We start from the raw sequence: 18,316 nt of genomic DNA on the forward strand, positions 1-18,316 counted from the left end.
ATATAACTTCTATTTGATTTGGCCAATTCTAGTAACGGTGAACTAAGTACATTGGCACTCCCCTTGTCAACAAATTCTGACAAATTGATGGCCTTTTAATTGTCATAGCAGTTCCAATGCATATTTAAAAAGCTCAGCTGCATGACTAATGTGAATGCTGCAGAAACTGAACATTCAGGTCTAAATACCGGTAAATATATATGCAGAAGGATCACATATTGATTGACTAATTGCTCTGTTAACGGAAATAAAAATTTCTCAGTTAGTGAACTACACATTTATTGTTGCTGAAAGAAATCGCTTTAATTAAGAATCATTGATGTGTCAAAAATATCATCGGTGATATTCTCCTATAAGTTCTATGTGTGATTCCTTTACATATGAAATTTGTCCCTCAGGACTTCAAATTGTCAACCTTTCATATAACTATATACATGCTCTGTGAAATATTTTGTTACTGCATGTATACAAGCAAGAAGATGAGATGAATTGAAAGTTACTTTGAGCAGGTTGTGAATGCAAAATTTTGAGTTTATTTGTACAAGAATAAAGATATAAATTATGAATTCCATTTTACAGCAATGGGCATGCAAGCAAAAATTTTAAGTTTCATTGAAACATCATGAAGATGAAAAAAAAATTGAATTTCACTGTTGTTACGAAGATGCAAAAAATTTTTGTTGCAGGATGAAAATGTAGAATCGGTTGTTCCTTCAGAATTGTTAGTTTCTTAAGACTTTTGAAAATTATGGAGATGGTTGATTTTCAGTTTTTTGGTATATTAAAGATGAAATGGCAAAATATTTTTTAAAAAATTGCACATTGAAAAGATGCAGTTTTGAATTCCTTTAAAGAATGAATGGACAAGAAACACAATTTTGAGCTTCATTTGCTTCGGAATGAAGATGCAAAATTTTGAATTTCATTTGCTTCAGAATGAAGATGCAAAATTTTGAATGGCCAAGCAGTACTTGACTACAATTAAAGATAAATGCAATACAATGCTTACTTAATAAACAGCTGATGTTTTGCTTACTTAATAAACAGCTGATGTTTTTTTCTATTTTATGCAAGTGTATGATTTCTGTTAATGTTTGTACAAATCAATTTAATGCACAAAAAGAGCACCAGGAGAGTTTTCCCAAAGGGAGATAACTCCCAATCCTCATTAAAAAAAAGCTTGTCAAAAAATTGATTTCAGACGTTATTTGGTCATAAAAATCATAGCAATTTATACTCATAGGGAAAAAAATAAATAATTTTCAAGTAAATTCTCAATATTCTTCTCATTATATATTGAGCCAATGCCATTCTGCTGTGTGAAGATCTTTGACAAGACACACGCCTCATCAGGGTCAAAAGTTGATAAAAGAAAAATAATAATCCCCGCATATCCCCGATCATCCAGGAACAAAGCTACTCTCTTGAGATGTATAAAAAAAGATCAGGTCTTATAGTGCCGTCTGCTTCAGTGGAAATCAATCCACCTGATAAAACATGAAACACGAAAGATATTGATATTTTTACCCGTCATGTGTGCTTGTTTTTCTCTAGTTCTTAAGATTGATATTTAGCAATCATAAATGCTTATTTTTTTATTAATTTTACACACTTATAATAGAAGATTTTTTAGACTAAAAAAAAACTTTTTAAAAAAAACAATGTGTATTGAAGACAATTTTTCACCATTACTTTGGCCAAAAGTAATAAAAAAACTTGTGCTTAATCATACACATTGAATTTCTAATGTGTTTTCCAATTCTATAATGGGTATTAAAAACTTGAAAGGCAGCTAAACACAGCATCAAACTATCAGACTAGATCAAGGGATATTAATCCTCCAATTCTGGCATCATGATCAAGCCAAGTTTATATATGCATTTGGAGGGGGGTCTTAATAAACCAAGTCAATTTTTTTTAAAATTGTCTATCTATGAACTTACAATATTTAGATTGCAATATGGAGCAGTAAATATGCTGATGATTGAAACTTTCAACAATTTTCTCCAAAACCCCACTCTTTCTCAAAATAAAATTCTTATACAAAAGTCTAATTGGTATGAGATGTAGAGTATAGTGACCAAGCCACATCACAACTTCCAAACCACACAGTAATCAACCCCGACCTAATGTCTTCTTACCATTTCCTTCCCTGTCAATGGGGTAAACCTTCAGATGCCCCGTACTCCTAGCTGGATCCCCCACTCCATTCTCCGCCACACAGGTAAAGGAACTCCCACTGTCCTTCTTACGAACGGTCTCAATCCTCAAAACACTGCCATACGGCATATCAAATACTTTGAATCGGTTCCTCCTTATGTTTAGTTTTTTCCTGTCTTTTTCCCAGTAAAACGTAGGTTGTGGATTTCCAGAGGCTTTACAGACAAAACTGACCTGATATTCCTCAGCCACGGTCAGATTCCGAACCTCCTGGGTAATTTGTGGTGCAACTACAAAATACAATGGGAAATCATGGATAAGTTACGATTCTCTTGACATGATTCACCTTTGTGGAGACACTATACATACATGCTTGTTAAGACATACATGTTAAAAACACAGGCTCTAGCTGAGACAGCTTAAAACTTTCAAGGCATTTTCATACACCTTGAGGAGTTTTGCAAAATTACTATTATACAGTGTACATGTATTATGTATCAATCTAAAGTAGTCTGTATGCTGCCTGAATTACAACTGATGATTAGTTTGAGGTACTGGTTCTCTGTATACCTGTAGAAGTACTTAGTGACATTCATATTTAAACTATTCTCAAGATTTTGTCTTTACAATGCATTCAACGACCCCCTCCCACGTAAGTTTTATAGATTTTACTTTCTCTTTTTTATTTTACAAGTATATTCAGTGTATGAAAATGCCTACAACTGCAAAAACCTAAACACTACATCATCTTCATACTTTTATATTATTCGTTATGCAGCAGGCTACACTCATTCTCTTTGTTATCATTATATAATTTTCATGATGCCTTTCACATGACATTCACAAACTCAATATCTCATTACATAATACAAAACTGTAATCTAACTTTCTTTACATATGACATAATTTGAGAAAAGAATTGCAGCATTTTAAAACATGTAACAGCTAACAAAGTTACAAAAGAAGTTACTTGTTGTTATGAAAGAAAACTAGTTTGCAGTATGCAAAATCCAAAGATTACACTGTAGATTTACAATATAAAAGTATATGCAATAAAAAAACATAGGTATATCAGAGATTACAGAGCTCACCTCAACGAATGTTGTCTTTAAGTAAGGCAAAGTCACACAATTAACCAAAAAAAAAAGTGTACATTCCAAAAATGAAAATATTTAAGCAATTTTGATCTGATACTTTGAAATAGACCTACATAAAAAATTTAAACTAGTTCTTCTTAATGAAAATGTAATCAAAATCCAGCATCTGAAGCAAATTTGAGATTTTCATCTCTTGATGCAACATTTGTGCAAGTTCGGTTTATACTATGTTATATGAGCCTTATAGGTTTTTGGTAATAGACCTGCAACCATAACTTTTACCTGGTCTATTATCTGAAAAATGTATGTCAAATTCAGCATCCGAAGCAAGTCCATTAGTGTGCATCCTAAGATGTATCGTCCATGCAAGTTTGCTCATTATAGGGCTCATAGTTAATTGGAAATGAAACATGTATTAAAAACTAACATTTTCAGTCATCCACAAAAAGTAGGTCAGATTCAGCATCTGAAGCATGCCTGGTAGTATGCATCCTTAGATGTATCATCCATGCAAGATTGGTCAACATAGGACTTATAGTTACTTGGAAATGAAACCTGCACCAAAAACTTTAACCTGTTCACTCAACCAGAAAATGTAGGTCAGATTCAGCATCCGAAGCAAGCCCAGTAGTGTGCATCTTTAGATGTATCATCCATGCAAGTTTGGTCAACATAGGGCTTAAAGTTACTTGCAAATGAAACCTGCACCAAAAACTTTAACCTGTTCATTCAACTGGAAAATGTAGGTCAGATGCAGCATCCGAAGCAAGCCCGGTAATATTCATCCTTAGATGTATCATGCATGCAAGTTTGGTCAACATAGGGCTTAAAGTTACTTGCAAATGAAACCTGCACCAAAAACTTTAACCTGTTCACTCAACTGGAAAATGTAGGTCAGATTCAGCATCCGAATCAAGCCTGGTAGTATCCATCCTTAGATGTATCATCCACGCAAGTTTGGTCAACATAGGACTTACAGTTACTTTGAAATGAAACCTGCACCAAAAACTTTAACCTGTTCACTCAACCGGAATATGTAGGTCAGATTCAGCATCCGAAGCAAGCCCGGTAGTATGCATCCTTAGATGTATCATCCATGCAAGTTTGGTCAACATAGGGCTTATAGTAACTTGGAAATGAAATCTACACCAAAAACTGCACCAAAAATGTTAACCTGCTCCAAAAACATTAATCTGGTCATTCCTTTGCTGAAACTGCAGCATCTGAAACTTTGAATGGTACAATGAAACACAGTAGAACCATCTTCCATGCATGTCTAATCAATATAGGACATAAAAGTACTTAAAAAGAAAACTGCTCCAAAAAACTTGACCTTAACCTGGGACGCCGACGCCGACACGGACGCCGACGCCGAGGGTATTACATAAGCTCCCCCAACTTCGTTGAGGTGAGCTAAAAATGCTAACATGTGTCTACAATAAGACAGAGTAAAAAATTTATTTTAATATTCAGACAATGTTGACTTGTGAATACAACATCAACAAAATATGTTGCCTAAAATCATCCTTCAAAGAGCAAATCTAGTAATCAATCAATAGATTTGAATGTCATGTTAAATATACAGTAAAACAAGTAGCTTTATTCAGGAGAGAAATAGGTTTCTTCTATTCAATTAAATAAAGTCATTAATCAAGAAGCCGGCTGGGGCTCATTTTTTCGTTTTCCATTTAAAGTTGTAGGAAATCAAGCTGCCACATCAATGTCACATACATAAATGTTAGACTACAAACCCTGACAGGCAGACAGAGGGAAACAAATCAATTCAAATCTAACCCTATTCTTCTTCTTCTGCTTGGTTCTTTTCTTTCTAATTTATTTGATACACTGGATAAATCACTTTCATCTCCTGTTAGGGTGATGTTAGGGTGATATAGGTCACCACCAACATATGATAGAAAAAAGTTTGATGCCCATTCCCCGTGGCTCTTCCCAAAGGCGACTACCGGTATTGGCAAGTTCAGATCGACATACCATGCACTAAGTAGTACAACGGATGGGTGTATACAGTTCAATTTCAGGTGAATTCATTTCATTTAAAATAAAGAGAGACAAATTAGGGTAAGGCCCCAGTTTGACTAGCTATGTCACAGCTCCTGTGATACTGTATGTAACACCTAGATTGCATATGTTCATGCTCAATGTATGAGTGATTAAAGAAAATGTCATTGGTTAAATAGATATTGAATTTACTAACCTTTCTTCCAAGGCACTTCATGAGTACACAACAGTTTCCCATATTTTAAGCACATTTTAAAGGATTCTTATTTACAAAATATAACTGTGTATTTTAAAAATTGTACGTATTTCTGATACCCACCTCCCTTTAATTTAGTAACAGTAAATATTGCTTATAAGAACCAAGAAGAGAAATTTGGGATTTTGAGATGCTTGCCTCTGTCTGTATCGGGCTGTGCAATATAACATCTATATATCTATGACACAGACATGCAACCCATTAATGTGACTTTGTGTGCATTGAAATTCATAAATATTTAATGAAAATATTCAGCATCAAGTCACACAAATTGTAGCACTCAGAAAAGTTGTCCCCAGCTTAATAGAACGTAACTTTTGTTCTTGTGATTATCAAGTTCACCATAATGCAATAAGAGGAAAATAATAGAAAAAGCACTATGATGTACTGATGCCTGTTTGGTGTTTATCAAGTAACATATTACACAGAACTTATCAAATATTCATTTTTTACGTCACGGATATGACTACTGAAAATAACAGGAAACCTGATGTCTAAATTATTTTCATTGATATATATATTTTTCTAGATAAGATTTTTTTTAAAGTTTGTTATCAAAGTGAGTAACTAATTTTGATAGCAACAGCCCTGGAAATCTATATCATAAATTTTAAAAAATTGAATTTCACAAGCAATCTCTCAAAAGATCAAAAGTTAGGCTCTATCAATCAAGGAGGAGGTAACTCTCTGTAACTTACTTCCTGAACTAATTGCTATCATCTGGGACTTACTATTTAAATGAGGCAAAAAATGGAAGAAGCTGTACGTTCCTGTGGGATTCAAAAAAATATTCCATTGTATTTACCTATAGGTTACAGGGCTGCACAATTCTATGTACATGTACATTTGTTTTTAATATAAACTCGATCGACCTTGTATACAATAAAGTTGATTTTATGTTTTGTGACAGATATGACATAAAATGGGATTGCTAAAACTTAAAAATATTAAATGTACTATAAATGAATCGTAATGAAACAAGAGGTACTGTGAGCAATGTGCTCACTAAATGATACACCCGCCTCCCTTATATGAATGGTTATAATGCCAAAGTATGTTTTGCACTGGGAGACCCGAAATAAGTGTCAGCTAGATCAAGAAGTTAAATAGGATGTGCACAATGCATTATGTAATAAATATCAGGTAGCAAGACAGATTAGGCCAGGTTAAATTAAGTTTGTCCTTGTAAGCATCTCAGTTTTTTTAGATTTCAAAATATCATGGATGTCCATGGAATATATTTTGTGAAGGTGGATGAATCGGTCTCCAGCATCAGAATTTACAATGTGGAGGTGGACTGAACAGTAGAGCTTATAAACAGCACCATAATAGATAATTACCATAATTTTAAGAAATTAGACAATATCTACAGTATAGCCTATATATGTCTAGACAGATATTGACAGGTGACTTCACTACTGGTTGAATTCTGAATATGACCCTTTGGAATGGGAGGAGAGGGTTTATCAGGCTCATCCGACCTGTGTTCACAGATCATCAGAAAGCCACCCTCACTATCTTTTGTCAATATGATGAGAGAGCGAAACCTGTATAAACACAGTAATGAGGATTAAGCTAACAGATCAATTATTAGATCCATTTCAGCCATTATATATCTTTTGATGAAAATAAAAATTGGCTGCCGCTGCTGCAGGCTTTTGTGACAGGAACATGCATTGCTTATTAATTGGCTTGTTTGGTACTGCTACGGAAAAACGGAGACATAATATGTGTGAATTCATTTGGAAAGCTATGAGTCACGAGAAACAATCCATTCCTCAAATAAGTTACAAAATCCCAGTCACATACCTAAACCGTTTAAACGGAGACTCCTATCTAGACCACAAATCTTTTGGCCCACATAATATAATACTTAGGAGTTCAAAGCCAAAAAAATATTGAGATAAAATGCAAGCATTGCTGGTCTCCGATTCCATATGCAAATGACTCTGTCTAAATGCAAAAGAAATGTCAAGTCATTACCGTTAGTCAACAGACTTGGTGAGCATTATTCTCGGACCAAACTCTTTAGCATTTTGACAGAAATTCAATGATGGTCCCCCATTTCCGTTATCAAACCTAATCCCTTTCTTTAAACCCTCAACCCAATCTATAGATGCTTAAACTCAAATATTTCAGAACATTCCATGTGATAGTGAAACTTTTTTTTTCCTTTCAAAAGGGGCAAAAAAAATCAATGCTTAAGGGGAGCAACGATTAAATCGCACTGAAAGTGTATACATAAGCGTGAAAATTTCATCGAAGTTTTTAATTAATCCAATAAATAAATTGGTCCTCTTTGGCTACGTGTTCTAAGTATTGGCCCCGCACTTGTCATCTTGATTGCCTTGTCAAAGAAAATCAATGGATTGACCATCCCCCTGGGCTTTTTTATCCTTTCATTACTGCGTACATAGCTGAGGTCTGATGGACATTACGTTTGTATAGGGACTTTGACTGGGGAGATTTCTCAATCAATCAGCATACTCGAGAACCCTGCTCCTAAAAGCATTACAGACTATAATCAAACACCTAAACAGTCTACCAGGCCACAGTCTCTAAAGCCCTATGACATGATGGGTATAAATATGACTAATCAATTTGAAGGAGAAACTGTTATCAGCAACATGCATCTCTAAACAAGAAAAATTTAACACTTCTTATCATGACAATACACCAATAGATCCCAAATGATTGAAAAAATTCAATATACGGTACCTTGTATCAAGTTGTTTGGTGTGTTTTAAATCATTTATGCTGACAATTTTTTTCAAGTATAAAAATTCCAATGTTTTTGGTTTAATTAAATAATTAACATAAGGTGAAGCATTAAAACGTTTCAACCGTTGTGGAACTAATCTATATAAATGATGTAAAATTCATTATTGATAATCTGTGAATTCATTGTTGGACACTCATTGAGAGAAAATATGAAACTAGAGACACTAGTGAAGTAATATGTGCTTTAACAAGGAAAAGGGAGGTAAATTATGTATGACTGGGGATGGGGGACCATAAAGAAACAATAGTGTGTCATGTTTTATTTCAATAAATTCACTCTGACTGGGGATGCCATATCCCCCAGGAAGATTTATCAAATAACCAAATAGGTGATGCAGATAAAAACTAGAACTGTAATGAATAAAACCCCCCGCTGGGTTTTTCAGAAGTTAAGTTTTTTTAATAAAGATATTTATTACACACTTAAATAAATAAAATTTTTGCATATGCGACTATTTAAAAATATGCAGGCATGTAGTATTGTGATATGGCAGCCCTGAAAAATTATTTTGAAAAAAATCACACCCTTAGTAAATTAAACCACAATAACAGTACTTGTACTCATACACAATTTTTGGTGGGTTCATATTCTCTTAATTCTACTTTTTGAAAATAAGGTTAATCTTAATTTACAAATACACATATTAAAATATTTTCAAAAATCAAGATATATTGAAATAGAAATTTTAAAAAACCAAATTTTTTAAAAAACTATGTACATGTATGTAACATCACAAGATTTATATTATTTTCTTCTCAACTGTATTTTATTACTAAGTATGTAATAAATATAATAAAACATACCCTTTTCCACATCAACCCTTATGTGTCCAATAGCAAGGAGCCTGTTGGAGATAGCATCTGAAAAAAGAAGAAAATTTTAATGTAGAAAATTCTCTATGTATCAAAATATAATTTAAAATTTTTTTTGACCTTGAACTTCCCCAAATGACCTTGGGTCAAGGTCATTTGGGTCATGGGTAATCTTTGTATGAAATAAACCTAAAAATAAAAAAATGCTGGCCTTACAGAACTATAATTTTTCAAACACCTAAACACATGACCTTGGGTCAAGGTCATGACACACCCTATGACATGATGTATAAATAAAACTAATCAATTTGAAGGAGAAACTGTTATCACCAGTGACCATGCATCCCTAAATGAAGAAAAATTTAACAATCTTTATGTGAAATGAAAACACCAAGTTTATCCCAAATGATATGAAAAAATTCAATATCCAGTGACCTTGTATCAAGTTGTTTGGTGTGTTTTAAATCATTTATGTCATGACACATTTTTTTCAAGTATAAAAATTCAATGTTGTGTGAAATGAAAATTCTACCAAACTTATCCATAAAAGATATGTGTCAAACATGAATTTTGAAATTTTTCTCCCAGTGACCTTGTGGCCCCAAATGACCTTCTATATAATATTGATGTAACACATTATCATGAATCTTTGTGTTATTAATGGAACTCAAGTTTATCCATAAGAAAATATGAAACTAGAGAATATAATGTGACCTTTATCAAATGACCTTGGGTCAAGGTCATGACACATTAGGTTATGAGCAATCTTAATGTGGAGTAGTAGATTCTAATGTCCCTGTAAAGAAACAATAGCTGTCATGTTTTATTTCAATAAATTCACTCTGACTGGGGATGCCATATCCCCCAGGAAGAGGTATCAAATAACCAAATAGGTGCTGCAGATAAAAATGAAATAAATAAAAAAAAATATGAAATTTATTCTGATGGGGAAAAAAAGATCTACATGTATAAGTAAATCAAATATTCAGATCACTGTCAATATAAGAAATTCACTGGAGATACTTGTATTTGAGTGAAGCTATAGGACACAGAAGGGGGCTCATATAAATAAAAGAGAAATGTACAGAAATCTTAGGGAAGTAAAAAAAAAATCAATGGACAATGTCTGGAATTTGGGAAATATTTGCGCAACTCTTAGGGTCTTGATTGTAAGCAATGTCAATATTTAAAGACCAACATACAAGTCATCGATAAATATTCATGCACAACCAGAGTCGCAAAGACTCCCCGATATTGCATTGCTGGTATTTTTTCTATCTAGCTATCAAAAAGGACCTCTTGATAAAAATCTTCTCCATATTATTCCCTTCAGACAAATGATTCATAGGTTTGATATCGCTGGGGACAAGTTCAATAGTGGCTTGGCCGTGTGTCGGGAGATGGAACTATAATGTCTAGATCGGGCCTGTCAGTCCTATCTCAAAATACTCTGGATCAGCTCCCGAACTTTTAAGAGTGTACAAAACAGTTGGCAAGAAATAAATCTTTTATTTAATGCACTAAGATACTTCAGTAATCTGCAGTGGCATTGTTACCCTTATAATAAATGCAGTGTACAACCTTTTAAAGAGGTTATCTACCCTGAATTTAAAGGCATGTCACATAATCACTCTCAAATATGATAAATGTGCAGAATATGCACGTGTAAATGATTAAGTATTGAACTTATTAATAAACCTCATGATTATATGATCACTGAAAAGTGCACACCCAAAGATATCAGTTACTCCTTAATTCCTTTAACTCTTTAAAAATGGTCTCCATTTAAAAATTCCTGTTTGCAAACTATGCATGCTTTTTGAAGGACTTTGAAGTAAAAAAAAACTTATGAATCAGGTTTATGTACCTAAGGAACTTAAGTTGAAAGTCAAAATGTTACATGTACTGAATATCAATCACATAGGGTTTGGGTAGGAGGTACAACTTTGCTTTAACCTCTAGGTATGTTTCATCAATGATATGCAAAACTGTTACAATATTTTGGATGCCAAACTGTTACTGTATCATGTGTACTAATTTTAGACACTAAATCTATTGAATAAAACATTCCTCTTCCAAGGTGTACGAACTTCATCCCCAGAATGGTATACAGCAAAACTAAGTTATAACGAAGTTACTGGGACCTATGAAATTACTTTGCTATATTCGTAATTCATTCAGTATAAGGAATTCATTAAAATTTATGCAGCTGGGGGTCAAAGATAACTTTGCTATATCCGTGAATTCGCTATAGAATGGTATAAAACTATATCCTCCATATTTTGTGGAGGAAATTGTCTCAAACTTTTGACACTAAATCTACCGGGTACATGATCTAGTGGGAAAAACTTTCCTCTAAAAGGTAGAACTCCTTCCTTAGAATGGCAGAGGAACCTTATCCTCTCTGTAGTGGAGGAACTCCTTCCTAATCATGCTATCTGAAGACACTAATTAGTGAGGAAAACTTTCCTCTACATGATAGAGGAAATTCATCCTCAGCATACTGGAGGAAACCTCACTCTGAATAAGTCAGAATTAACTGTATAAAAATGCTGTGGAGGACCATTTTCATCATTTCATTTTCAGCAAGCTGAAGGAACTATATCCTCTGCATGCTGAAGAAAACCTCACATCTGAATCTGATGGATGGAAATATCAAAATTTGAATAAAAACTTGATTCTCTGAATGGAAGAGGAATAATGACCTTGATTGTGATAGAAAGTTGCTACAGAGATTGCCAGACAGAAATTTTATGTGAGACAAAGTCTCATACAACATTTACATGACCACCCCCTAGACCTCAAAAACACCTGAATTCCAAGCCCACTATTGACTTTTGTTGCTTTATTAGTTTGCTTTGTTCCTGCTAACAAACAGCACCATATGTCTGAGGATTCTCCATAGTCAGGAAATATGGCTTTTAATTAAAAATTTTCATAAAAATTTCATGAAAGTACTCATAATCACTCTGTTTCCTATCCCATTACCAGGTATGTGAAAGAGGCAGAACATGGCTTTTGAAGTAGACAAACAGAATTTTGTATTTGGCATAATCCTATGCAAGAATGTTTATCAACCCAAAAAAATCTTTGTGTCATCAAAGTACTATGTTCTGGTGTATTTAATTTGTATTTGCCAGTTTTGTTTTCTGGACAAGGTAAAATGGTAGCTAGGCCTAAAGAATGGAATGGATGCTGATGGGTAGCAGTTGATCAATGATATGATGATAGATATATACTGTAATTCCACTTAATTACAGAAATATCAAACAATATCAATGGATTGTCCATAAATATTTAATGTTGACATCATTCAAAAGGGAGATAAATCAGTGACCATCATAACATGCAGTCTCATTATATATTTGAATTTTAAAGAGACAAAGATTAAAGCTCCATCATTTAAAAAAAAAATAATAATTTGAATCAAAATATGTATCTGATTTATAATAGTCATGACCTTTTTGCAATAAAAGATGTATGTATATTTACTGGAAGAGGATATCCTACTTCTATGAAATTTGAAATTCCCAGAGGTCAAAATATTGAGCTTAAGTTGATTTATTGAAGTGCAACGCACTGAATTGAAATCTATAGCAACTACATAAAATGGTATCAATAATTCAGAAATATCTTAATGGTAAACTTCGGGAGGATTTGAAGCCATTAAAACCTTGATCTAGGGAATGTATCAATGATGCAAATATTGACAAAAGTTAGTTTTTGTTTGCTTTGATTAAAAAAATTGAAAAATTATTCTAATCGACCTAAAAATACGCATCATTTAATTATTGCATGATTTGTTCATACATTTGCAATGTAACAATTAATTTATTGACCCTTTTCTTTAATCTGATGAGTTTTCCATTTTTATATAGAAGATGATTCTGTTGTTTCTGCGTAATGCTTAGCTTTAAAAAAGAAAAACACCTTTTCCTTTCTTTCGTGTTTCCCTATTATTACCACTGATTACCTCTACTATTGTAACTTTTATGGTAAGCAGTCACTATATGAATGTGCAGGCATTTTTTACAAAAGTTTGGTACTTTATTTATAATATATCAGATGTCTATTACACTCAGATTGGCCGGTACAAAAGGCATATCATATGGCATATGGTGGGGAGTTTTCAATAAAATACTGGTACCCTCATACTTTTCCAGAGTTCAACAAAGAGATTTTAACAAACCTAGGATTCAGTCAGTACTGTAGCATATAAAAGTGAGACCAAGTCATACATTATACTCTATAATCAAGCCAATGCATTATGAATCTTTCAGTATTATGGAACACAGATCCTGGTGGGTAATTTGCATGGAGTATTTCCTAACACCCCCCCCCCCCTTAAAATAAAATTGGAATTCATTCAATGATTTGTTCTAGCCGCTGCATTTCATTTCCGGAAATATGCATAACATTTCCGACAATTTTTTATTTCATTTCCGACATTTTTTGTTTTCATTTCCGACATAATTTTCTTTTCATTTCCGGAATTTACCTGTGCGGCAATTCAATGTTTTCTAAGTAAAAGAAAATGGAATTTTAAAAGTATTTCTACCAAAATATTAATAAAAAAACATCTATACATATATATGCCTATATGTAGCTCTAAGTATATGTAAAAGTGTTCAATGAGCATAAAACTTTTTCACCACATTTAATGTGCACTAAATTAAGTGTCAGTGACAGCATCATACTTATGTTCAAGTCACTGATAGATTTACAAAATTGGATTTCAATGATTTATTAATGATTTAATCCTTTAAATTTTTCATAGGTGAAGTTTTTAAATCTGTTAATATAGGAACTTCATATGTATTTGAAAAATGTCGGAAATGAAAACTAAAAAATGTCGGAAATGAAAAGTTGATAATTACCCCAAATTCCGGAAATGAAATGCAGCCGTTCTAGCTAGGAGAAGGTGTAATTTACCTTGGAAGCATTAATGAAATCTTCACTATTATTGGGAATATTCTAGAGTTTATTCTTTAAACTTGTATGCTAAATACTGTTTATGTTAACAATCATTAAGACAAAAGATGCATGAACTACTTTCAAGTTTATAACGCAAACCACAATTCTTTTCTTGCAACTTGAATTTACCCAAAACTCCCAAATAATTTTTAGCAGAAGAAAATAAAGCTGCAACAATTTGATTACTTGGAACTTCAAATTCTATGAGCACATAAAATGCTCGTGACAGAAGGATTATGCAATTTGCCCTTATTAGTTCATACATCTTGGGTGTTAGGTGTGAATTTTAACATTTCCAAAATTAGTAAAATAAAAAAAGTGACTCACCATTGTTCTCTGCATAGATGGCCACAGTGCACAAAAGCACCGCTGCAGCAAAGGTATTCAGAACGTCATTCATGGTCAGCACAGCATTAAAGCTGCATGTACTAATTCTATTTTACCTGAAAATTGAAACAATACACAAAAATACAACATCAAGTTTTACCAACTCTGATTTTTTTTTTACCACCACCAGAAAATTTTGACCACCACCAGTTTCTTTGTTAGAGTTGTTGTTTCAGTCAAATTTTGTCCACATTGAGGTTAATTAGATTATCTGTTAGAATTAAGTGTTTCTCAAACAAAATAGCATCCACACAGTACTGATATGATGTAATCCTTATTAGACGCTAGCAAACACACGTACACAATGATAAAATTAAGTCCTCCAATAGGCAAAGTGATGAGTTAATTCTCTTGTTTAAATTTTCCTTCCATAAACTTTAGATTTATCTAACGTACACTGGTTTTTAAAGTCATCTTCCCCTCATAAAGTTAACACTTATTTTCCAGCTGGATATGACACTGGCCCATTCAGAGAACAGACCAAGAGATAACACAGTGAATCACTGGTAAAATATTAGGGGGACAAATTAATTACACCTCTCTCTCTCTTCAGGAAAAAGAACTTTCTTTATAGCCTAAAAATTCCAAGTCTCCCAAAAGGAGAAATTTAAGTTTTGACAGCAAAGCTTTTAAGTATAAAGGCAATTAAGTTACAGTCAGTAAATTTCATGAATGAATGAAGTCATACAGTGTACAATGGGACACTACAATACACAATCAGTGCCCACAGCCACGGGTCAATGAAGACACCTGGGATTTTCTCATTCACAAAAATCACTTTTTGACCATTACCTATGGTAAATAATAAAAGTAAAATCCTCTGAATTATGTCACAAATTTCCCATAATAAATATCCCTGTCTAAAAGTCCAGTGCACTTAAAACATCCTTCCAAGGGAAAAAGCCAGTCCTTCTCTTACAGTCCCAGGTACACATACCAATAACATTGCTTTTAAATGAATCAGCCAATCAGAGAGCTTGTTGCATTTCCTATGGTGCAAGTCTTGATGTGTCTTTTGTCACAGTACAAAGGGAGATAAAGCCTATAGGCATTCGTTCATGGATCATCACACACATATTGTTATCTAACACACTAAAGTTAAATATTTAACCCATGCCACCTTGTCATATTACATCAAAAGAGAACTGTGCAGTTGTGAATTTAAAAAAAAAAATCTGGTGTGTTTTGTAATATTATTTGCCTAAACGACAATAACCCTAGGGTGGTGGTGGTGGTCACAATAGGTACATTATAATGATGTAATATAATGACAAAATACATTAGACTGGAAAATGTAATTACTATTAACAGTGAGAACTTCCTTTATAGTCCTCCATGTCTTTATTTCCCATAAAATTCTTTAATGGATTTCATTATGTAATCTAAATTTCAGCCCTTTTGTTTCCATAAAAAAGAAAAAAAAAAATTGCATGTGTACATGCACTTTAATTTATAATTCATTGCAACTTTTGAATCATGCATTGTTTGAGACATGAAAAAAATGCTAGCAAATTTCCATGTAAATTAAAATTGATTTCAATAAAATTTTCATTGCGAGTATACTTCAATTATAGTAATATATTTTGGACCTAATTCAACTCAAAATAATATTATAACTCAAAAAGAAAAACCAGAAGTCTCTGTCGAGACTGTAGCTCTACTGGTTTGTACTTATCAAAAACCATTGCACTATTTTATGTATCATTGTGTAGTCTACTTGTGTGCCAACTTATTTTGAAATCAAACTAAAACTGTAGAAGGAGTAGCGTTTTAAAGGAATTTCACAGAAAATTCTATTTTTAGTAACCATGGTAACACCGTTCATCCAAATCAAAAACTGATGCATTATTCTATGTATCTTAGTGTAGTCTACTTGTGTGCCAAGTTTTATTGAAATCAGACCAAAATAGCGTTTTAAAGGAATTTCACAGAAAATTCTAATGGCAACATCGTTCATCCAAATCAGAAACTGATGCACTACAAGTCTACTTGTCATTGTGTAGAAGGAGTGGCGTTTTAAAGGAATTTCACAGAAAATTCTATTTTTAGTAACCATGGCAACATATATCAGAAACCGATGCACTATAATATGTTTTGTGTGCCAAGTTATATTGAAATCAGACCAAAAAAAATCGTTTTAAAGGAATTTCACAGAAAATTCTATTTTTAGTAACCATGGCAAATATCCAAATCAAAAACCGATGCACTGTTCTATGTATCTTAGTGTAGTCTACTTGTGTGCCATGAAATCAGACCAAAACTGTAGAAGGAGTAGCATTTTAAAGGAATTTCACAGAAAATTCTATTTTTAGTAACCATGGCAACACCGTTCATCGAAATTAAAAACCGATGCACTTTTCTATGTATCTTAGTGTTGTCTACTTGTGTGCCAAGTTTGAAATACACACATATTGCATGGGTACTTCTAAGTCTGTAAAAGTTTAAGAACACATATTGCATGGGTACTTCTAATGTCTTGCCTTAAATATTTAAATATAAGTAAAAAAATAATCAGGATAGAGTACTTTGCATGATCATTATTTACTTATAAGACAAAATTATTTCTATATATATGCATGCAGTGCATTTATGAACTAGCTCAAATGATTATACCAAAATATGAATTTACCCAAAATAAGTCTACAAATAAAAACTACTTATTTTGCCATTCCCTGTTTGATAATCACGGGAACTTGATGTCATATTTCTTTCTTATCTACCAAATTATAAAGGGGTTATATTTGTGATAAGAAAAAATATTGCACCAAGTGCCTGAAATCTAATGTTTGTTACAACTCAATGAAATATGAATGTTGAACAAAGAGAGACAACTGCTGGATTAGTCATTACTTACCAATTCATGAACCATTTAAATATAGCACCACATGGACAGATGGTTCTTTCGTGTCTACATTTTCTCAATCAGCCTGCAAGTAACAATATCAATAATAATGTCAGTACTAAGATAGACACAATATCATTACAACTGTTAAAGAAATCTTTGACACTTTTATAAATGAGTAATGCAATAAAACTCTTTCTCACAGTTTGATTTCTCTAATTAATTACAATTGATAGCAACCTCCTACTGATCGAATAATTTCATGTTTTAAATTTTAGCTGAAAGGTATCTAAAAGAGACTAAATAACCTCTTTTCCTGCCATCCAGAGAAGAAACCTGAAAACTGTACCATGAAATATAAAATTAATAAGAGCTTTTAAATTAATGCAAAAAAAAATTAATTTCGTTAATCTCTTCCAAGGGGGAAAATCAATAAAATAAAAACACCAAATCACCTCCCTTTTTTTGTTTACTGGAAACTGCTCTTCTTTGTGGCATTTGGTAGAGTTATTCATATATATAACACATATGCATTTGTTCAACAGACTTCAATTAAATAGTTTAATTTTCTTAAGTGTACATTATTTCCTCTATAACATTTGAGTAAATAACCTCACTTCATGTGAAATTATGTCAGAACAAGAGGCCTATGGGCCACATCGCTCACCTGAGTAACTTTGGCCATTCTGTTATTTAACAGATTTCCCAATGTAATACCTATCTTGACCTTGCCCAATCCCAAGGGGTCATGATTCGAACAATTGAGAATTATCTACATTACCCCAGGATGCTTCCAAATAAGTTTCAGCTTTTTTGGCCCAATGGTTTTTGAGAAGAAGATTTTTAAAGATTTTTCCCTATATATTTCACTGTAAAACTTTAATTCCCTATTGTGGCCCTGTCCTACCCCCCGTGTCAGGATTTGAACATTTAGAATCTACACTACCCTGGGATGCTTCCACATAAGTTTCAGCTTTTCTGGCCTAG

General features: G+C 33.0%; 1 protein-coding gene across 7 annotated transcripts in view; it reads right to left on the bottom strand.

The window, feature by feature from the left end:
* The window catches only part of LOC134256263 (receptor-type tyrosine-protein phosphatase F-like), an 83,185-nt gene that overhangs the window by 46,402 nt on the left and 18,467 nt on the right, over positions 1 to 18,316 (bottom strand). For 6 of the 7 annotated variants that reach the window (XM_062738915.1, XM_062738918.1, XM_062738920.1 and 3 more), the window contains exons 3-5: positions 17,342 to 17,414; positions 14,428 to 14,543; positions 2,142 to 2,450 (exon numbers count right to left, since the gene is read on the bottom strand). In XM_062738915.1, the coding sequence (XP_062594899.1) occupies positions 2,142 to 2,450; positions 14,428 to 14,500 (382 nt within the window). In that variant the 5' untranslated portion in view covers positions 14,501 to 14,543; positions 17,342 to 17,414. Of the gene's footprint in view, positions 1 to 2,141; positions 2,451 to 14,427; positions 14,544 to 15,279; positions 15,401 to 17,341; positions 17,415 to 18,316 lie in introns of those variants that run through there. The other variant, XM_062738917.1, reaches the window with a different exon arrangement.

Source organism: Saccostrea cucullata, unplaced genomic scaffold (genome assembly GCF_032062105.1).
Source record: "Saccostrea cucullata isolate Sc308-1 unplaced genomic scaffold, CSIRO_AGI_Scuc_v1 ctg929, whole genome shotgun sequence".
NCBI classification, from domain to species: domain Eukaryota; kingdom Metazoa; phylum Mollusca; class Bivalvia; order Ostreida; family Ostreidae; genus Saccostrea; species Saccostrea cuccullata.